At 32.9% G+C, this 24,542-nt stretch overlaps 1 protein-coding gene across 4 annotated transcripts in view; it reads left to right on the top strand.

The window, feature by feature from the left end:
• LOC110020790 overlaps positions 1-8,909 on the top strand; it is a 17,963-nt gene extending 9,054 nt beyond the window's left edge. For 3 of the 4 annotated variants that reach the window (XM_020719015.1, XM_020719016.1, XM_020719018.1), the window contains exons 3-4: positions 3,392-3,504; positions 8,624-8,909. In XM_020719015.1, the coding sequence (XP_020574674.1) occupies positions 3,392-3,504; positions 8,624-8,707 (197 nt within the window). In that variant the 3' untranslated portion in view covers positions 8,708-8,909. The remainder of the gene's footprint in view (positions 1-3,391; positions 3,505-8,623) is intronic. The other variant, XM_020719019.1, reaches the window with a different exon arrangement.
• The last annotated feature ends 15,633 nt before the right edge of the window (positions 8,910-24,542 follow it).

Genomic DNA, 24,542 nt, shown 5'->3' with positions numbered 1-24,542 from the left:
TTGTAGGTAAAGAAGAAGGGGTAGAGAAGAAGATAAGATAGGATACAACACCACCTCGGAGTAGGATATAACTGAAACACAACCCGTCGTCGGATACAACCTTAGCAAGGGAGAATCTGAAACAAAAATACCACAAAACATCCCTTAATTCTTTCAAACAACAATTTCCCATAAGGATAAAAACAAGAAAGGAAGAGGGGGAAGGGCCGGCGGCAGTGCTGCCCCTCCCAAATAGTTGCTAGGTCCTGCTAGGACCTGGACTAGGGCATTAGGGAACCAGGCGGACCAATTCTCTCCTGTCAATCAGTTGGCTCCCTAGCCCCGCGTCAAAAAGTATGCATGGTCGGTGTCTAGGGCACAACATCTAGGGGCCTTCAAATTTGTAATGTTTAAAAGAACACGTGCATGAGGCTTCATATACTTTTAGTAAAAAAATTGCATAATGGAGCTTTTATGTTATGTCAATATATCATGCATGAGCTGTTATCCCACCATACTTAAAAAATGCTTAGGGCTTTGGTACCTTCGTGAGAAATGCACAGACATACTAAGATTTTTCCCTTGTATTGAGACGATAAGCATGAGCACTAACTGCCAAGGCAAGCTGGTTGTGCTGCGTTATGTCTTTGTGCGAGGAATGAAGTTGAGAATTAATAAGGAGGTGAAGTGTTAAGGTTTGCGACGATGAGAGACATAAGCCTTTTCTTTTCTTTTCTTTTCTTTTCTTTTCTTTGATCTTTTTCTCTCTTTCTTAAATCATCTGTTTTTTGAACAAATAGAGAGGCCTTTGTTTCTTCTCTCTTTTTTTAGAGAGAGAAAGAGGGAGATGTCATGTGAGTGGTAGTTTGAGAGTAAGAAGAATAAACAAATATGTGGATAAAAATTGCGAAAGAGATATTTAGGGAGGAATGGTCAATGTGGGATTTGGTGTGCTTGATGGCAATAGCTTAAGGTTACTGGCAGAGAGGAAGGGATATTGGTTATTAGAGTTGTGGGTATTTTTGGTCGACAAAGGGATGTCAGCAGCTAAAAATTTTCGTAGTTTGTGGAGGTGTTAGTAGCAGCTATATATGGATTTTATGAGGTTCATCATTTCGTGCAGGCAAAAGGAGCAAAGTGAACCACAGAAGGATGCAGAGTTGATGTTAGTCAGCCACTAGAACAAGAGGTTCGACAAGTTTCTAGTGAAAAATGTTGGGTAGAGTTGTAGGAGTAAGAGAAGGTCGGCGGTTGCGTGCTGTTTGGCTAGTGATAAGAGGGTGGCAAGGAGAGAGCTACGTGAGAACATGTAGAGGATATTGTAAGTTCGTGCTGAATGGGAGGGAACGACTGCATTTGTCACATGATTTTGGTGTCATTTGTGAGAGCGAGGTGAAAGAGACTAGGAAGGGTGCTCAGGATGAAAGAGGGATAGATAAAAGTGCGCGAGATTGACATACTAGAGAGTCGTGTCAGAGATAGGCATTAATTGGCTCGTTTTGTTTTGTTTTTTTTATTTTTAATTGGGGATGAGAGATGAGACGAGATATGTGCTGAAGCACGAGATGCATATATGAGAGATATGGGCATCTCAGGGGGATTCGACAAAGATTTAGGTATTCAATTGGAATTTGATTTTAATTTTGATTATTATATATTAATTTCAAAAAATACAATAAATATTTGTGTCGTGACTTCTCAAGCAATTTATCATCGCTCATGTTTGTTGAAATTTCATTCTTGAGGGCGACTCCGACAATAGATATTTAGTTTGGGTTACCTTATATTTTCGTTTGATATTATCGTTTTAAATGAATAAAATATTAATCAATTATTTTTGATATTTTGAGCATATTTATTTTTTTATATTGAATTCAAGCTATTTCAGATGTTCAAATTTTAGATGGTATGTATCATGACTCGATTAAATTCATATGGTGACTCAGACAATATGGATATTTATTTTGTGTAATTTAAATGTTTCATAATTGTTAGCGCTATCTATTTTGGTAATTTGGCGTTTCATATTGACTTATATGATGACCGAGACAATATGGATTGACAGTAACTTCCAACAGCTCAAAAGCGTACTTCGGTATGCAAATGATTTTTTTTACCTTATACGTTGATTTATTATTACCATTTTAAATGAATAAAATATCATTCAAATGATTTTTCGTATTTTGGGCATGTTTATTTTTCTACATTGAATTCAAGCTATTTTATAAATTCAAATTTCATACGGCATGTGTGATGACAATATGGATATCAATTTTGGGTAATTTTGGCTTTTCATAATTTTTAGAACTTTCTATTTTGGGTATTTTTAACATTTCATATTAACTTATAATATGTTGATTCAGACAAAATGGATGTCTATCTTGGATAATTTTGACATTCCATATTGTTAGCACTGCTTTTTGCAAAGGTGTCGATGTTTGAGTGTTTTGATTGCGCTTGAAATATTTTTAACCAAATTGGTATGATGTCAGGTCCGTTATCTGCTTGAATAGATCTCTAGGGCTTTTTTTTATTAAATTTGATACTCCAGATGCAACAATACAATTTATTTTATGAAATGAACAACATTTGTTATTTTTCTTGTTAGTAATGTTTCAATTTGGACTTGCTTGTTCTTGTGATTGTTCGCCGTCTATTTTGTTGTCTTTGAAGGAATCAGTTTTGGAGCAGATATAGAGGTCAATCAGGGAAAATGAAGGCAATAAACTGAAATCCCAACACTTAATGTGTTGATTTTAAATCTAGATCTGTTGACTTGATTTCTCTCTCTTTTTTTTTTTCAATTCATTTCACCAAAATTCCTAGTAGCCAAAAACAACCTTTAGGAACCCAAGGGAATCATTACTTACCCACAAATTTACCTGGGATACTGAACTTAAGAAATTTGCTGATATTTAGCCTGTAGAGTGTCATCTTATAACTCAATGTTGATTTTGGTTATTTTGGGTAACAGCGTCGCTTCCTGAAGATTTCTACCATGACTGCGCAACACATATATATTTTCACTTGAACTGTTGCGATCTTACTTTATTCCACTTTGGCTTGATTGAGTTTGATAACAAATATGTTCAGTCAATTTGGTTCATTATCTCAAACATTTCTATCTTAACAACTTGGATATAAATTTACCCTAGGTGGAGTATCTAGTCAGAGATATAAATGATGCAAAATTCCTTTTTCATATCTTAATTTTTTCCTTCAATTTTTTTGGTTGTAAATTGGGCAGGTTCTCATACATTTTGTAAATCTATATCCTATTTTGACGGCTAATTAATTCTTATATTGAATTGGCTAAGTATGGGATTTCGTTACTTCTGTGCTGAATGATTGTTTCTTCAAGCAATTTGACAAATATTTATTAAAAAAAAAATATTTTTTCCTTTTATGGTAGTGATTGGTATTATCAAAAGGAAGGCCTTAATAAAAGAGTTAGCTGCTGCGTACCATGCTGAATGTATTGCTTGTGGTCAAGAACTTTTGCAACTTCAGAAAAAGTTGGAAGAGGTTCGTCTTTTTATTCAATTTCTCGTGTTCTTATAAACTGAAATTGCAATTAGTTTTCGTCAACTTATATACTGATTTTGTATTAATTTGATATTTCTGGGTCTTAATAATCATGATTCAGAATGAGATCTAATTGTTAGCATATTCATTCCTTCTCTGGATTGCCATTGTCTAAGTCAAGATTCACATGATTTTTGCAACTATAACATGGACTGAAGCTTTTTACAGATGAGAAATATGCTTTTTCTTTCACTAGCTTTTACATATGCTTGAGAAATTATTATAAATTTCTTACGTTAGGATTAGAACATTCCTTTGCAATTTTGTTTTAAGATAATTATGAAAATGTATAGAAAGCAACAAAAATAACATCAAGTGTTTTTGATCTTGAAGACAATATGATGTTGAGGAAAAAATGTTAGCCAAAGGTATGATGGAGGTTAAAATTTTTTTGAATGTGTAGAAAATTCTTTTGATGTTGATGAGTAGTAATGAAAATTATTCTATTGTGACCAAAGAATGCCAAATCACCAATTGCACTACGTCAACACAACGTTGGTTGCAAATATTTTACTATTTATTATTGAGATTAAAATTGGGCACCTTTATTTATGATTAGTGTTTATTTTTGGAGGATTATCTGTTTGTGAGTTTTATATATCAGAAACCATTATATGAATAGTTGGGATGTATAAAGATAAACTCTGCTGGTAAATGGAGTTCTTATGAGATTATATGATGAGAGAATTCATTGATATTTAGAAAAAGCAATTTTATGAAATAAATATAATTCTGGGTATGGTTTTTGAATTTGAATATAATTCACTGGACTTGGAAGAAAAAACTAATAAGAGCAATCACCTTACAATTATGCCACAATCATATGAAATATATCAATAATGAAGTCAACAAGTTTAATGCGCAATTATGAATATGATCAGTTGAAATCTACTCACAATCATGCCAAAGATGACCATGATCATTAGGTAGCAAATTACACATGGTTTGATGTATACAATTCATAATTATATCATATAGAGAAGTCAAGTAAAACATCCCTTATGAGAATGATGTCAATCCCACATCGAGTGAGAGCCACTTAAATAGGCCAAATGCCTTTCATTGTAGTAATTATTACTATGCTCCTTTATGTAATACTTCAAGCACACTCAAAGAATTTTGGTCAAAATAACACTTGATAACATTATACATCAAGGTTAAATAAAAAAATCTTTAAAATATGCGTATAATTAATGATTGCTATGAATTTCTCTTATTTTCAATTTTTTAGTGAACTCCTCTATAACCCTTCTATGATTCAAATATGCTTGTAATAATGAGTAATGGTAATGTTGGTTATATTATTCTCAAATTAACACTATAAGCTTGATGATTGCTTGTCCAAATCTTCGACTAGTTACTTCACTAATAAATAAGACAACATATAAATCATGGATCATATAATTATAGAGGCAGGATTTACATTCAAGTATCATATTAATAAATACCATCCAATTTTTTTTCTCATAAGTAAACTGAAACAATCCTAGTTAGTATCCATAAATCATCACAAAATTCTTGAAAATAAATCTGGACTTTAGGATTTATCTTTTGTTTGAACAATGAAATCGAGAAGAAAATAGAAGAAGGTGAACATGAACTTTTTTCTCTCTTTTTGACTCCCTCTTTCTAACTCACCTTTTATCTTTCTCAATTTGGCCCTTGTTGAGGATCTCTTTTGAAAACTTTTGACAATGTCTCTTTCAACAAGTCTATCGAAGATGAGTTCCCTTTGATCCTCTTCTTCCTTGGCTTCACGTCCAGCTCAAGTCAACTATTGTAATTTTTTCTTTCTTTCTCTCCCTTAAGTCACTGTTCTCTCTCTCAATCTTGATCTTGATCTCCCTCTGTCACTTGCACTCTCTCATAATAGCTGCACACTTTCCCTCCCTTATTTGCTTGCTTGACCTATTCAATAAGATGTCATGCTTGCCTGCATGCGTTGAATAGGACATGCCTTCGATGCAACGAATGAGGGTTCTAACACACATATTGGACATCCATTGGAGGTAAGCTAAGTAACTTAAGTAGGAACTATAGTCCGTTTGGGTTAACTGCAGCTATTTTATTAATTTAGTTGTGGAACTTTTATGATAGCTTTTTTTTTTCTTTCTTTCGAATTTTTCATGGATATTATAGATTCTGTCATTATAATAACAAAGTTGCAGCCAAATTGAAGTGTGCTGTCAACAATTGATTCCTTCCTTCAATGACCAACTCGGTCATATAAACTCATAAAAGTAATCAAATAAGAATGTTTATATTTAAAATCAAATATTAACTGCATCAATGTGATCCTATTAGTTTAGCCCATTAATGTAACTTAATAATCTATTAAAAATACTCGATTAATTTAATGACATAATATTACAAACTTATTTGTGCTATCTTTCAAATCGTTAGTTGGGGAGGTTTTCATGCCCCTTAGTTTGCTAAGGGTTGCTGTCCTCTTTGAAACTTATGAAATCATTCTTGACTAGCTAAGCATTTATAAATATTGTATTATTTAAACTCAGTATGCCACAATCCGTGTCCGGAGGACTGTTCAACAACATAGGATGTGATGGAGTGATATATAAATTTGTTTTTAACTCATAGAAGAAAACTTTTTTATACTTACTATAAATAATAAAAGTGAGCAAGGAAATATAAATTTAATTTTATTAAACCAATAAAATTACAATCATAGATCAACAAAGGAATAAAACAACACCTAATGAAAAGAAAACTGATAGAACTACAAAAACAAAGCTACTTAACCCTAAAAAAAATAATGAGCTGATGCATAAATTGAAAGCACCAAAGTGTGTCTAGTGCTAAATAATTGGCTCCTGTGAGGGCTGTCCGCCAAACACTTTGGTGGATTCTGTTTTAAGAAAATGTCAACAAGGGAGTTTGACAAATCGAAAGCACCAATGCGTGTCAAGTGCTAAATAATCGGCTCTAGTAAGGGCTGTCCGCCAAACACTTCGGTGGATTCTGTTATAAGAAAATGTCAACAAGGGCAAACTCAACAAATAATCGTTACTTGTTAAAAGATAAACGGTATTGTATTGAGGCTTGCATTGTAAGCAATCAAAATGGAAGATGGGCCATGTATTTGCCAGTAAGATAATTATCGTCATCTAATGATCACAACAACAATGATATTGTGATAATATATGATTGTCAGCGATCCAAACAATCTAGATTTCATATATGCTTGTGATCACAAATATGAATGAACCGTAACCATACCCTTCTATGCTAATATTTATATGCCACAACTCATTAATATTTACAGATGATTCATCAATCAATTATCTCTGACTAATAAGATCTAAATATAGAAGTACATATATTTATATGTATGTAATCGATTTTTAACAACACCCTGAACGAGAAAATATAGGCACAAATCCTATGAAAATTCAATATTTTCTCATAGGATATGTCGATTCGCTAGTCATCGCCAAGGGCTGAATACAAACATACTATTATTATAATGACGTGCATATCCCACACAACACAAGCAAGTCATCGGAATATTATTAGCAGTATGTCCAACAGTTTCAAATACGAAGCTGCATTGCAATAATTGAATCTAAAGTAGGAATAACTTGCAGAAATAATAAATATTATAAATATAAGAATCAATTGGATAAATAGGAATTTGTGCAGCAATATAACAAGACAAATATATACTTATGCGAACTACCACTTCATTATGAATGATCCTGCAACAAATGTATAGCAATATAAGTGAAATGCAAAGAAAAGACAAACAACTTACAAAATAAATAGGAATTCAATATAGTAATAAGGAGAACACCCCTAACAACGAATGCTATATTTATTCTCTAATAAATAACAGCCACCTATTTTGAAATGAACAATACAAAAACTCAATCAATTTGAGATTCAACAAGCAATGTGGGATAGAAATTCTTTGAAAAACCTACAACCAAAGATTCTTTTTATTATCTAATTCATATTAAATTAACTGAACACAAGTGAATATATGATCGAAACTATGCAAGTTTAAACACATTAATTTGAGGTTTATTAGGTTGAATCTAGACGATTTAACCTGATAGAGAAAAAAGTTGAGTATCATGAGCAAGTGATTTGCATAATCATAGATTAAAGAGATTGAATATTTCAAGCACTAATAAGATTCAACTGGCCTAATCTAGTTCCGAAATAAGTGATATTTAATTTATTTAAGGAAGTTAAATGAATCTAATAAGTGGGTGGTGGGAAAAGAAATAAATAGAAAGAAAAGGGGACAAGGGTTCACTGTTGTTGCAGCACTTATTTAGCGAGAGGACAAGAAACAAGAATGACTTCTGTTTGGTGACGAAGGATGGAAGATGTGGCGGCTGCTGGTTTGATGGAGGAAAGGAAGGTGGGAGATAGTTGTGGCTACTATGGGTAGAGGGCTACAAGTCATACGTCGCCCTTGTTTTTGGCTTGCTCTTATAACTGCAGTGAGGCGGTGGGCTAGCACGGGAGATGAGTATCGGCGGTGGGCAGGAAAAAAAAAAAAAAAATCCCGTGATCAACATGAAGGCGGTAGGAGCTGGAATTGGTCGCAAGAAATAGGAATGTGCTCTCTCTTCTTGCTCATTTGGTTCGGAGTAAGCACGTTTGACTCGGTTCGCTGCACAATATTTTTTATGTTTATAAACTAACATGTTGAATGGTTTCTAATTTTTCAATCATAAACTCAAATTATTAGGTGCTAAGGTATCAAATGATCATATCCATCAGTTGGTCTGTTTATATGGAATAAGAAATTTATTGAAATTTGAGAGAATTATAATGTTTCTTTTTCTATTTTTGTATCCACCGATTTGAGTTTCAGCTCGATATTAAGGTATCTTAGTTTGCATGATCGATGTTTCCTTTATCTTGCTGAACTTCAGACATGACCTCCATCATGAAGTTCAGAGCAGGATTATCTCCACTCTAATCCTTGAGTTGTCCTTGAATCTTCCCAAAGTCTTCATTTTGATCTGTTTTTATTCATCCATTTGAGTTTTTCAAGTTAATTAGTTGGTTTATTTATTACTTTCAGCAGCAATGCAACGAAAGAAGAGCTCCAGAGGTGACAAGGAAGGTGTTTAAAAGGCCAAAGAAACGACCAAAGAAGGAACGCTAAGCTTTGATGAACCGTTTTCAGATTATTCGGTAACAAATTTAATAACTGCGCCACAGCTTTGTAGTGTTTGTAGTGCTTTGTAGCTCCAATGCATCTATCGTTATTTCTGTGTTGTGAATACATAAACCTTTGATACGGGACTTACAAGTAGTGTATTAAGCATCGAGTAGAATGAAGGTTTTTCTCTCCTTTTCTTTTTCAACACTTCTATTTTTTAGGGCATTTACATGCATATCACCCAATTCTCATGTATTTACATATCTAATAATTGAAATTTAATTTTTTTTATATTTATACCCCTCAAATCTTTCCTATCACATAAAAAAATATCTCTATCTTAACTTTTGTAAAAGCAAAATTTTAGCTTTTCATGCATATGTAAGGTGCATTGAGATGTATGTAACAATTGAAGTTTAGACATACATAATCATTGTGCGGTATATATGTAAATCTTCCTTTTGTTTTTTTTTTCTTACGTTTGAATTTGAAGGGAATATGTTTTGGGTTTGAGCAGGCTATCAGAAGAAAGAATTGAAACTCTGACACTACCTGAGTGAGCATGCTGGTTTGTAGTTTTAAATCGATTCAATGTAGATTGAGTCCAGGTTTTATTGGAAGCTTGCTGTCCCATGACCGGTACCAATATATATATATATATATATATACCACACAAGTTGTGCCACATTCCTTGTCCAGTTGGTAGGCAGGGTCACTGTCCCCTCTGGCAAGGGTTCGATCCCACCCGTGGTGCGTGGGGGGTCGAATTATAGGCATATGGCGCGGGGTTCTCATCATAGGCCCTGAGCGCATGGACAATCGATATTTGAGCCTTTGCCAAATATGTATTTGCATATCTTATATCTAAACTTTTATATTTACATGCATAACACTCAAAATTTTTATTATCATATTAAAGATATCACTGTTATTAATTTTTTAAAAGTGAAATATAGCTTATAGTGTATAGGTTTTTGACACCAAATGTTATGAATATAAGTATCAAAATTTAGTTGTTAAATATGTAAATTTGTAAGAATAGTGTGGTATGTATGCAAAATTCTCTCTTTTTTATTTGCAATTATTTCTTTCCAACAAATTTGATTGTATAAAAGCTTTTTCATGATAATTTTTTGGGAAAAATAACAAGCAGCTGGGCCAAAATAAAAATATGATAAATATGCATTATGGATAGTTGTTAGATAAGTTCTTGTTTTGTAACCATATATCAGTGGAGTGCCATTCTGCTTAAAATAGAAAACACTTATTTATCCTCACAAGTCACAATACGCACAAACACCATGATTCTAGATAACTGATTTGAGTCTCTGTGGCTCACCAACATCATTGCTCCACAAAAAATATAGATGAATGCACACAAAAAAAAAGCCCAATAATATCACTAAATGAGAAACAAGCGTAGCACCCATTCATTACCAACAATATAAAATTATGGGAACAAGAGCAAAAAAAGCTTTCATGTTAAAATAGAAGAAATAATTGTCATTCATTACCCGTAATACAACAATCTAAAAACAAGAGAGCAAAAAATGGTCCATAATCAGCCGCCAGAACAAGCCATAAAATTTGGTCTAGAACCCATTTGACATTAGAGTCCATTCAATATTCTTAGAATTTCAAACTGAAATATTGAGATTAACGTCCTGATTAATCGAATACCAATTAAAACTTCATTGGAATAATTTTATCAAATTTAATATAACATGTACAATTATGTTTTCTTTTGCAAGAATGTCAAACTGAAGTTGTAAAAGGTTATATATATATATAAGAAAAGAAAAATGCAATAAGTAATAAGAAATGTATAGCGATGTAAATTTAACCAAAAAGACTTGATGATTTTTATGCTGATCTAATTAATTTACCATTGCACACTAGACATCCAACCTTTTAGATGAAAGTGAGCTCATATAATCATTAAGCACACAACCTCATGCACTAAACACCAACTTAGACACAACTATTGTGATTAAAATTGTAGAAATATATTTTGCCATCTTTGAAAGAGTTTAATAATTTATGACAAACATTTTCCAACACTCTAAAATATCAAACTCTGAATCAGAACGTTTAACACAAGCTTCTTCTTAGTATAACTCGAGGTCAGACTTTTGTGGAAGTAGAAGCCTTGTTGAATCTATAAAACTATATTATCCAGCCAAATCAGTAAGTACACTATTACTGCCTTGTGTTGTGACTGATGCCCCAACTTGAGAGTCAGAGGTAGTGGCTTCACTAACATCTTAACTAACTTATTATCTAGCAACAACATAATAAGAATACAACTAAAATTTTTTTATTTCACAGTATTTTTCTTTCATTCAAAATATCATCACCATAAATTTGAGGATAATAATAGTTGATGATAATCATTTTCATTTTAGGATCCAAAATAATAAGTAATTGAGAATAACATAGAATAGTTTGTCCAAAACTTATCAAATTTTGTTTCATGATTGTTATCATTTAGATATAAAATGATTATCAGATAAATATGCTTCATCCAATATTTTTTAAAGAGTATTGTATTTGGAAGAATTTTATTTGTTGTAGGATAACTTGAAACTGAAATAATCTCAGTTATTTGATGAAAAATATGAAGCAATTTTTTGATCTTAAATCAAATTGATTCCAAACATCCTCAAATTAGAATCATGCATAATTAAGATCACACAAAGCATATTTAGGTAAAAAAACTTTATAATAAAATGCAGAGTCCAATATTTTCTATGTAGAGTTCTAATGTTTTGACACATCAATGTATAATGATTTTGTTGCAAACAAATCAATCTGTCTTGCAATCTCAACAAGTTTATGAAATGACTCGGGGATCTTTTTGTTAATAGGATTAACTCAACTTTTTCAATCATCTTACCAATTTATTTCAACCTACCTTGCACCATCAAGTTTTAAATATGAGTAGTGCAACAAACAAAAAAAAATCTCCTATAATGAGAAAAACAAATCTTTTAGTGAACAATCCTCTCAAATTTCTAGCGGTTACATCATTGGAAGATGCATTATCCAAAGTAATGATGCATTACTCTAAACAACATAATAAGAATACATTTAAAAAGTTTTTATTTCACAGTATTTTTCTTCAATTCAAAATATCAACACCATAAATTTGAGGATAATAATAGTTGATGATAAGCATTTTCATTTTAGGATCCAAAATACAAGCAATTGAGAATAATATAGAATAGTCTGTCCAAAACTTATCAAATTTTGCTTCATGATTGTTATCATGTTAGATATAAAATGATTATCAGATAAATATGCTTCATCCAATATTTTTTAATGAGTATTATATTTGGAAGAATTTTATTTACTGTAGGATAACTTGAAACCGAAATAATCTCAGTTATTTGATGGAAAATATGAAGCAATTCTGTGATCTTATCAAATTGATTCCAACCATCCTCAAATTACAATCATGCATAATTAAGATCACACAAAGCATATTTAGGAAAAAAAACTTTATAATAAAATGCAGAGTCGAACATTTTGTATGTAGAGTTCTAATGTTTAGACACATCAAGGTATAATGATTTTGTTGCAAACAAATCAATCTATCTTGCAATCTCAACAAGTTTATGCAAATGACTCGTGGATCTTTTTGTTAATAGGATTAACTCTAACTTTTTCAATCATCTTACCAATTTATTTCAACCTACCTTGCACCATCAAGTTTTAAATATGAGTAGTGCAACAAACATGAAAAAATCTCATATAATGAGAAAAACAAATCTTCTAGTGAACAATCCTCTCAAATTTCTAGCACCCACATCATTGGATGATGCATTATCCAAAGTAATGGTGCTAACTTTATTTTGTAAACCAAATTGTAGCAAACTTTTGGAAATTGCTTCAAAATATCACAACCTTGTTGTGTGAAGGATCTAAATCCTTAAAACTAATTATCCTGAAAATTATTTTCCAATTAGAACTAATATAGTGCACAGTAAGACATATAACCAATTATTTGGCTAGATGTCCATTAATCGCTAGTGAGTAGAACTCAGTCAACCAATTTCAAATGCTTTTTTAGTTTATCTTTCCTAACTTCATACACTTTCATGTACTCTTTTTTGATAAAAGCCTTAAAATTTTACAATAATTTGGATTCATTGATTTCACTAAAATGTTTAATCATAAATGCTTAACTTGCATGAAGAGATACTCATGAATAATGTTCATCTTAGCCACAATGTTTTTTATTCTACTATGACAATATGCAGATGAAGCACAAAAAATAGAAACGATTCAGTTTCATCAATATCCCCGGTTATTGGGTCAAAGAGTTTTTATTTTTTTATTTCTACATTCATTTTACTATAATGATTTGTCCTAAAATTTCTGTTCATTTCAAATATGATTGCAGTCTTTTATTTCACCTAAGTTTTCACACAATAATTGTATATCTACTTATGTAAAATATCCCTTTTTTTTATCATTGATATTTCAATAAAGTGTTTCCTACCTCTAATCTTTATCTTTTACCTTTCTTATCTACATTTGAAGCAATTTCACCCACACTCTCTGTAGAAGTTAATGATGCATCAATATCAGGCTCACTTGTAGAACTATCAGATTTACTTTAAGATTGACTAGCCATTGCTTCTATAAAAAATTACAATATAAAGTTAATCAATAATCAACATATATATCATAAAGAAAGCTAAAAAAAAGCCTTAAATAGCTAGCTTGGTTGCATTTTCTAATTCATAAGAAATAAGAAGAGTAAATGCTCAAGGAGCTTTTTTTCTTTTCTTCCAAACACACCCAAGCATTAGCCATTAAAAAAGGGCCATAGAGCTTGATAAAAAAAATTGCTTGCGTTCAACACTTAACCATCTCCTAAATTCTATTTAAAATTCACAAACAGTGAGAATTGAATCAAGTTTAGGAGTTAGAGAAGTAAATACATATAAAATAAGTGATTTATGTAAATATTCCTTTTTTTAGGCATACTGATGTGACATGTCAACTATATGTAGCTTTTGCTATCGCTTGTTCAATTGCTTATGTAATTATCTGATTTAATTAGTGAAAATTGAGCTTAGGCTAACAATGCTCCTCAAATCTAAACCCTCATGAACAAAATATTTTTTAAATAAAGTGGGAGATTGACAACACAGGGCTTTGAAATGGTGCGGATGACTTCAGTTGTCAAGAAAATAATGTCATACATAGAACAATAAGAGATAATTTAAAACAAGAAAAAAAAACAACCTGATAAGAGCCCGCTGCATAATAAAAAAAATAACCTATGATGGATATAACATAGCAATCACTAAATAGATAAACTTAATTTTCTTTACAAACAATTTTATTGCAGCTGTGAAAAGGTATATATTGCAAAACTCAATCCAACATGCGTTACAAAAAGAAAGTATTTTTTAATATGTCACATTATAAAAGTATGAACAACACCTTCACAAATCAATACAGAACACAAACTAAAGTGAGAGTGTCACTTTCCTACCATCACAAAAAAAGAAGCAAAAGCCTTATAACAATGGTATAAGATAACTAGATATTATAAATATTTTTTGATTTGGAGAACATTTAACATCTTTCTTCAAAGTATTAAAATCTAGTTAAGATTTAGATATAGAAAACAAATTGGCCTACGACTCATTAAAAGAATAAAGTTGTGTCATAAAAGAACTTTAAGATGTTTCCAACTCTCCATGATAGGTCAACATTATATTTTTGTTCAATTTAATTAGACTCGCATTTACTAAAAGAGTTATTCTAGTTCAAACACAAAAAAAAAACCTTTCTATTTTACAATATTCTCATAAGTTATTTCACACTTAATCAGACATCATCAAATTGGCCCTAAGAGTAGAATGAAAACATCAAATGCAAAAAACTTTCTCACATGACTAAGACAATACCCTCATAAATTTGGAAACAAAATTTGGGAGAGCACATAGAAAGTCCCTTCTATAATCTTTCTTTTTGACCATCTCCATGTTATGAAATTAACAAAACCAACTCTTTTGACAACAACATCTTTGATGTAAACCAAGAAAATTGAGAAAACCAAGAAAACCACAAACATAATTGATTATTTAGATGAAATATGTAAAATTGAAATTAGGAATTTACTGAATAGGCCAAAAGAGAAGGTGAGGTCGGAGAGAAAGAGATCAGGCAACGAGTAAACCATAAAATTGATAAACCACAACACCGAACATTTGTAGCCCGCTGAAATGCCAAAGTGGTTACCAAGAAGAGAAGGTGTGAGGTCAGAGAGGTGGGAATCAGACAATGGGAAAACCAAAAAACCAAGAAAACCATACCACTTAACACTTGTAATCTGACGATACGATGGAGTGGTGGTTTGAAAAGTACAGAGGGGAAACCGCAGAAGATCGTGGAGCCAGAGAGCAAAGAAGAAACATGGAGCGATACTCGATAGTGCGACTTAGGATTTCACATGTGACACCAACTAACAACGACTAACATACCATTCATAAGAACTCATAAGGTCAAACGTCTCATCATGAACCTCCTAAACCCACCAAAAGAAAATAAATGAAAAAAAATATAAATAGCATAAAAAAACCCAAAAAAGTCAATGGAAATTATAAAAGGAATATAAATAATCATGAACTATATAACATAAACAATAATCGGTCCATTCAAAATCTAACAATGGTTTCTGTAATCCACTCTCTCAATTCAACCATTTCTCCAACACCTTTGCCATTCTAGTGCAACCTTCTTGTGATTCTCCTTGTGTCTGTGGTATAGATTGACCTATTTGATATTCAAATGCTTCAGGCGGGACGTATAAATAATATTTGCCAGTCATGCTGAAGTCTACATCAGTTCACAAATGATGATTTTGTCGACATTTCACGAAGTATGACTCATTTCTTCCACACTCCAAATGTTCTTTTAATTACACCACGTAAGGATGAGTGTCTCTTGTTAAATATTTCTTTCTTGGCTCGAGCAACATTGTTGGATCTCTTAAATTAAAAAAAGTGATATTTGGTATCTAGAAATGACTTTAGATACTCCCTTGATAAGGGATATCTAGCGTCGACTAAGTAATATTTTGTCTGTCGGCAATACAATAATTAGTAACGAACTTAAAAAATATCTAATAATATAATTAATAGTTGAACAAACTTAAAGGAGGGTGAGGGAAGTTGTGTTTTTAATTTCTTGTGGAAAAAACGAATATACGACTGTCATGTGAACTGTCTTCCAAACTAGCCATTACAAAATTAAAGTACATGTTGAAATCACATACAACCATCATATTTTTTTGTTGGTGATCCACACCACCCAATGAAAGCGACCTTTTTGTTATAGAATACATGCATATCCACATGTGTTCCATCAATTGCTTCAATACAATTCTAACAAACTAAACAAGGTTGTGTGAATTACACTACTCATTTCAACTCCTGAATATAATGAGTAAAAAGATTTACCTTAAAAAGTGACAAATATCGATGGTTATTTTGTAATTTTTATTGAAGTCGTCTAAAATATTGGATCATCTGGCTTGTTAATCTTTGATGACAAACTAACAAGAGTCTTCAACCTTATTGAAAAGTATCTACTAATTTTCTTCGATGAATGTTGAAATCGCTCTATTGCTTCTCTCATTGATTCATTCTGTGACAAAATAAAGAGGGTTATTGTTAACATCTCTCTAGTTGTCATTTTAGAGGAGTAATGAAGTTCATGATTCCTAGCAATTCATTAAGAAGATCTATATTTATGGGTTGTGTCATACGAAACATGTTGTTGAATCTTGTAGGGTGTTCTTCAAGTAGCTCCCCAACTCATTTATCACAAATGTTAGACAATTTCATGCAGGGAGGCCGATCTACACATGAGTTGTAGTTCTCGTACAACAAACATATCGCTACCACAATTCTCCTTCCGCGTCTTTCTATATGAATCAATGTTTACAAAGTGTACAAGAAAAAAACAAGCATCCAAAATAGTATTAACATTGTTCTAAAAAAATGAAAAAAACATCGAAATCAAAAATCCGATAAACCTACTAGAAAATAAATACAAGTAGTGCAAATATTACTTAGCAAAATCAATGGTCCATGCCATTGTAAAAAAAATGTAAATAATTGACCCTTCGACCAAGGGCCATCTTCATGAAGAACGTTCAATGGGTCGGGCTCTCCAACAACTTCATGAAGTTCAAATAAAATGACACATCCTCACAAATTTATGGAGTCGGCTCCATAACTCAAATAATGTCGTCGATGGAGGTCGCTTGTGAAGTCCCAGGATCACTGGTGCATGAAGCCACCAGTTTTGTTATTTGGCTTTTAATCAAAGCAGTTCCTTCTTTTTTCCTTTTCTCTAGCCTTGGAAGCTTTGACTTGCATGTGGACTCCACTTCATTTTGGCTTGGGCTTGGGCCTTCCTTGGAGTCAGTTTCTTGCTTGACATCTAAGTTCTCAGGTATGCCTGCAAACCCTTGTTCACTGGGGTCCAAGCATTAGTCCCCATTTTCGCAAACCCACCAAACTTACGGTCAAACTTTTTTTCTAGATTAAGGTCAATTCCATTAAGTTTGAATTTTTTGGCGGCTGGTACTACCTGCAATATAAGTAGAAGTGGATATGTTCATACAGTTCTGGAAGAGAAAGTAATGAAAAGAAGGTCGTTTGAGTATGTTATTATCTTCCATTTCTCAGCCCACCATTCCTCTGAATCATCAATAGTGCGTTTAATTGGATCCCAACCCAAGCCAGTAGATTCTCGTTTTAATTCGTTTCATAATTTCCAGTCCTTTTTTGATCCCACTTGTTCTTCAGTTGTATCCTATCACACTCTCTTCTCATCATTTCCATGAACTTCTTCATAATAGTTTTCTACTCTTCCTTATTAAAAAAGGTGGCGGGCTTATTTTCCAGTTCAAACTCCTTAAGAAAGATGTCACAAAATATGAGTTTGACTTCTATATTCCACATAGCTAATGAACCAACTTATGTAGTCTTAACCATCACATTACTAGCATATAAAAAATGAAACATAAGTATTATGTTACCATCATAGAAAAATACTTGCCAAACCTCTACACAGAACCACGACCCACACAAAACCAACACAATCACAAAACAACAACCATAGCCACAACAACACAACCCCAACCCCAACCACAACCACAACCTTAACACAAAGCCACAACCTCCACACAAAACCACATCATCCACATAAAACCATAGCCTCTGCACACAACCACAACCTCCACTGTCGGTGTTATTTTGGGTTGGTGGAGTTGCCCGTAAGAAGCTGCCGGTCACCGGAATCGAAATCCCATTGTCCGCTTCAGAAGGAAGTTTTAATTTACATACATATGTTTAGTTTAGAAATATATGAAATCAAACTGACCTCATATTTTTCATAGTTTAAATGAAAGAGCGCTATACATCAAATCCTGTATCTATCCCGAAGTATAAACACAAGACTTGAGGATGAGGCTCGATCAAATAAACTAAGGAATATATGACGTCCATTTGGTCTGCGAAACCTTTATATTTGCCAACAAGTTCCCCTATTTAATATAAAGGATTAAATAGAGTTTATATTAAGCTGGGTTTGGACATACTTCCTATAAGGTCAAGCCCATATAGTTAATTACATCTTAAATGACCAAAGTCATTTAAAAAAACTCTCGATAAAAATCAAGGAATATTATCATCACAGAATTTCAAACGGTAGGACTTTTCAATGAGATCGGAGTAGGAGGTGTGAAAGGGGGTTGTCTCAAATTTGAAACATTTATTATAGAATCCAAAGGAGGAAGAACTGAGGGATGCCATGGATCTAGAGGAGAACCTCGGTGACTTTCCAAGCTATCCTAATGTTTGGCTTAAATTTTGAGAAGAAATATTTAAGTATTTAAGTGTTTCATCCTGATTTGTTAGGGCTTACATTTATGTGAAACGATCACACAAATAGCCTGGAAGATATGAGGATTTAGGTCGTGACAAACGACAACCTCGGAATCCTAAGCCGAGTTAGGGCTTATATTGTATAACAGAGCTATACAAAGGCCTAAAGATAAGGTGAGGATTTACGTTGCATAAGAAAACAACCTTGAAATCCTATGGATTTGATATTCAAGTCTAAGGAACTAAGATTAGTTTAGCTGAGGAAGACAGGTTTTGCTATTGAAGATGACCGTGCTGCCCACCATGCTAGCTTCAAGCTCCTTGCCACGACGAATTTTAGTTTTCTAGTGTGTTAAGTTATGATATCAAATCAGGTGGCCCTATGGTTGAAGTTCTTTAAATCTTATGGAGGCACGTTAAAGTTGATTAGAGCAACACCCGTTAGGATCCTACGGTTCCCTCGTTCCGACACCACTATTTTCTATTAGATTCACTTAGTCCGAATGAATTTACTAAACTCAACTTAATGAGTTCCATAATTTCATTTAGACAGTGGGAAGCCTCGTTAGCAACCGTATGTTACCTCCTCCGAGGGATTCCCGTTCATCCAATAGAGACATCTTAATTTAGTTGCAATTGTAGTTTTGTGTGATGTTTGTGATTAAATTTTGAGTTGTCTTATATTTTGAATGTTGTGGGAATGAATTTTATTTTAGTTGATTTTAGTTTTAGTTTTGGTTTTTTATGTAAATATAAAAATTTAGATGATAGAGACATGCAAGTTTTGCAAGTACAAAAGTACAGTATGAAAGTACAAGAAAGACAACGCTAAAAACTGTAAAAGCGTACTTGACGAGTCTTCTCGTTCCACCACCTAAAACTTAAAAAGACATGTGAGGGTAGTTCATGTAGAGGCAGAAAAGTAAGGTTTTGGTAGTTTTCCTAACCCTGTGTCATATCTTGGTGGATCCTTAGGAGCTTAATTAAGGATGATTTTTATTAAGTAAAGCATATTAAGTTTAGTAGATCTTTGAGGTATCCAACAGGTTAAGAGGAAGAAGCAGGTCCATGCTTTCCTCTTATCACCTGGTGAAAAGTCTCGAGCTAATTTAAATTTATTATGTTGCTTAATAATTCGTTCTATGAATACCCTAATGCTCAATGGATATTGATGTCTCTATTATCCCTAAGAATAGGGTGATTATCATTTGTAATTTAATTTTGAAGATTATGTGGGTGAAGACCCTTAAGGAGACAAGTTAATGCTGTTGGAACATTTAGCCAAATTTTGGTCCTAATTGGGCTTGTAGTGTTTGAAAGATGTTTTAATTTTCAATGGTGTTTACTTTTCTAATCCTCATTTAATCAGTCTTGATCAGTCTTGTAATCAGTCTTGATTCAACTTAGATCACTACTAAGCCCTTAAGACCTAGGTGAGTGTCTTGATTAATTTGGAAAAAAATGTTAAGTTTTAGTTGATCATGATTCATTATTTGAATTTCATTTGAAAAATCAATAGGGGTATTAAATTGATAAATTATTGACTTCAAAAAGTCATACCCCTAAGTCTAGGATTATTTAGTTTTAATAAACTTCCAAAATTTAATAATTTAGAAATTTATTAATTTATTATTTTAATTATGAAAGTGAGGTTGGTTTCTATCAATTAACCCCTTATGTTTCAAACATCCAAAAAAGTTGATTAAGATCAGAGGTTGCTCATTTCTCTCCTTGAATTAAGCCTAAGTTTTACTTAAGGCTAAATTCCTAAAATTATACTTTTGCCCCTAAAGCTCTAACACTTCATAATTTATCAAATTCAAATCAAATGACTTTGAAATTTTTATCCTACCTCATTCATGGGTCAATTAAGACATCAGAGGAGAGAATGTGAATTTTCAAAATTTAATTTAATTTATATAATTATTTTCATGCAAAAATGAGATTTTTCAAAGAAAATTTGTTAACATGACCAAGGTAAAGCCTAATCATTTGAAATTTTTATTGGAGGTAGACCTAGGAAAGAGAACCACTTGGACCAAATTTCATAATTTTTTGAACTTTATTTGAATTATTAGAGTTATTTTAATTTATGGAGTATTATTAATTATAAAATATTTCAAATATGGAAAATTAAGTTTTTCTAATGGGGAAAATTAAATTTTGTATTTTTTGAAAACCCCCCTAAGGTCAGAGAACCCAGAGGAGAAAATTTTATATTTTTCTGAGTTTTATTTGATTTATTGAAATTATTTTAGTGGAAATTCATTTTTTAGCTTTTAAAAAATTATTTTAAGCTTGAAAATTCAATATCTTTTATCAGGAAAAATATTCCAATTATTTCTACGTACTTTAGGAAGCAATTTAGAACTTTTATATTAATTTTATTATTTTTGTGATTTTTATGGATTTTTTTTAATTATTTAAATATTTAAAATAAGCTAAAAAATTAAGTTCTTATATTAAACTCCATTTTATTTTTAGAAAAAATTTCTGATCATAGAGAACGAAAAGAAAAATAAGTTTTTACAAATCTTTGAGTTATATTTTGATTTTTAAAAATCATTTAAGTGCTCAAAATGATATTTATCTTTAAAAATCAACTTAAGTTATCAAATGAACTCAAAATGCTTTGCAATTTTTATGGTGGGCTCTCTGGATCCTAAATATCAGTGGAGACCAAAAATCAAGTCATTTTGATGTTTTTGTTTTTCAAAATTAATTATCTTAGTGATTTAGGGTTTGTAAAGATTAGGTGTATTTTGGATGACTTGACTTATGAGAAATTTTCCCAAAAATTCTCTGGTTATCATAAACCTTCCATATTTTTCTTGGATTTTCTAAGCAACATGTTAATTTTCATGATTAATTTAAGAAAATAATGCACATAAACTTGAAAAATATGGTTCTCTGTCTAGGGATCTCCTTTGACTTTGAAAAAATCAGGAAATGTTCTTTTTGGCAGAGGCTACAGCATGCCGAAATTTCAAGTTCTGATGAAACACCTATATGCATGGAGAATCAAAAGACTCCTAACCCTAATTAATTTTTAAAGAATAAAAAATGCATCAAATGGACACAAAACTTAAGCCACATTACTCTCCTCTGTTCACTGAGCAAGAGGGTATTTTTATTTTATTTTTATGATTTTTCTACACCAAGATTTAGATTTTTTAAGTTAAGAGTCATTTTCTGAATTATTTAAATCCTTATTTAAACATGCGGCGCCATCTCAACCTACGGCGGCTCCGAAGCTCCACACGATGTGTTCCCATTCGACGCTGCCATCCAACAGAGCTGACTCGACCCACGGTTTATGTTTCGAAGCGCTGCCCGGCTTGAGCTCGACCGTCCATTCGATACACGCTCGATCGAACGACGCTCCGTCATCGTCCCCAATAGCTTAACCCGAGAATCGTCCATCTTCCAAGCTTGATATATCCCTCATTTCTTAACCAAATTAAATGATTTTTTTTTAAAATACTCGTCTAGACTAGAGGAACATATTCATACGGTTATGATGCTATGAAATCAGCTCAAAACAAATGGAGAGTTCAAATAGGCTCGGGAGGGAGAGAAGTTTTATACCTTGGCTCTGAGAAGTAAAGCTTCAATCAGAGACTCTTGGCACGTTCGTTGGGGTCCAAGGAGGCTAGGGATTGAGCCTTTGGGCTTGGTGTAGGGCCTAGGTGTGATTTCGATCAAGCCCAATTTCAGGTGTTGGTCTAGAGCTATTATGGAGGCTGGCGTCGTAATTTGATGGGGCTTTATCTTCTCTTGCTGTTGTGAAGGTGTGGGGACAAGTAATTGAAGTTTGGTGGAGTTTTTAGGGATGTCCTGTTTCTGCCATAATTTTCAAGCTCAAAATTAGGATTACATAGGGGGAATCAAGGAAATGGAGTGATTGGAATGAGCTGTGGATGTCTAAAGGAAGCTCTGTGAGTGATTTGGGAAGCTCTCTATGAGAAATTTTTTTTAAATCTTCTCTCATGGCCGTGGAGGTGAGTTTTTATAAAATGGCCAAGGGGTGGCTCTCAGGGCCAATGTTTGGGTGCATTGTGATTCTTAGGTGGAGGGAAGAAGAGCTCTATCATTTGGTTTGAGTGAGGTGGCCTCTGGGTTTGATTTGGGTAAAATTTGAGAGGGGGTGGCCCTTGGTTTTGGCTTCTCTGGCGACTAGACTGGCCGGCCATGGCAGGGGGAGGTGGCTAGGAGCTCAGGGAACCCATGGAAATATGTCACAGTCATTTAATGCAATGAGGTATTATTTTGATAAAGATATCTTAAGCCTAAGCATATTTGGAAAACATATCCCTTAATTTGAGGGACCATTGGTCCATGGCTCACTTAGCTTGGGTTAGGTGAGTTTTGGCTCAGTCTTAGGGTCCAACTAATGGCTATGGTGGAGTTAATTTGATGGCTTTAAGGTGGTTAGGCCACATTTAATGCATGGGTCCAAGTGGGTGCAAATGACCAAAACTTGGGTTTGGGTTAGGCTAGCCATGTCAATTGGCCCAAATAAATGTTGCATTTGGAATGATCATGTGTAAATGATCATAAGGAACAACTTTGGTGAATGATGAAAGTGGTTTTGAGTTGAATTGGATGGTCAATTTGGAGGAATTTTGAAATTTGATCAATTTGGGCACATTGGGCTAGGTTTGAGTCTAGGTTGGGCTAGCCTTTCAAGTTCAAATTGATTGTTGAAAATGGTCAATAGGAACCTCATGAAGAGTTTTTAACATGAATTGGGTGTCAATTTTGACATTAAGACAATCAATTTGGTGAAATTTGGGAGCATAGCCAATTTGGGAAAAATTTGGGGATTTTGAGATTAAGTTAAAAGTAAATCAAATTGAGACTCCACCAAGGCCAATTGATGGTCAATTTTGATGTGTAGGAATGTTATAAAGATTTTTAAACACAAGTTGTGGCAAATGGAGTAGGCTATGGGTTCAATTTGGTGGAATCAAGTCATGGGGCCAAAATTGGGGTTTTGATCTTAAAATTGGGTTCAAATCATGGACCAATTGAGCTAGGATTTGGTTTAGATTGGTCATATCAAGGGTGAATTTGAGTTTAGGATTGAGATTGGGGGAAATTGAGACCAATTTGGTAGACATTTGAGGTAGATTTGGGGAAAATGGGTCTTTTAAAGGGCAATTTGGGGGTTTTGGTCGTGCAATATGAGGGTTTTGGTCAAAGATGGTCAAATTGGCCAAATTGGGTCATGTGGTAGTTGAGGAAAATGAAATTGGGAATATTTGGGATGTGACAGACTTTTTGTAAATCGACAAATACAAGAATTTGATGGCGCAACTAGAAGATTTAATTTCTAGCAACGACGTCCAAAGGCTTGATCGCGACTTTATATATGTGCTAATTTGATTAAGATGTATAAATATAATATTCAATAATGTTAAAGTCGAATTTGTCAACACAAGTATACATATCGCTCAAGTAATATAAGACTCTAATGGAGTCCTAGATATCGATCCCACAAGGAGTAGTTTATAATTACAGACTAAGACCTTAGAAAAACAATACTTTAATCACAACAACGACGTTCAATTTGGTTATCTCACTAATAGGCAATTGAAATAAATATATAATTTTAATAACTAATAAATAACTAATGATATAAAGTAGTGTTTAATTGTGATATTCAATATATAAGAAGCATCTTTCTCCTTGTCAAGAAATTATAGTGAATGGAGAAAATGAATTAGTTCAATTTATATTGTGCCAAATAGGAGCCTACCTATTCTTTACCCTTTGTTTCAGGCATAAAGAACATTGACTAATCCTATGCTTGGTTACTGATTTTGCGGCTAGGCTGGGAGGATACAGGCTCTCACTTCAGAGCTCCCACGTTCCCCTCACCTGAGGGCTAACATCTACACTTCAACACCCAAACAATA

The sequence above is a fragment of the Phalaenopsis equestris genome, unplaced genomic scaffold, assembly GCF_001263595.1.
Source record: "Phalaenopsis equestris unplaced genomic scaffold, ASM126359v1 Scaffold000107, whole genome shotgun sequence".
Lineage (NCBI taxonomy): Eukaryota > Viridiplantae > Streptophyta > Magnoliopsida > Asparagales > Orchidaceae > Phalaenopsis > Phalaenopsis equestris.
The sequence above is the reverse complement of the archived record's forward strand: the minus strand, read 5'-3'. Positions and strand labels throughout refer to the sequence as shown.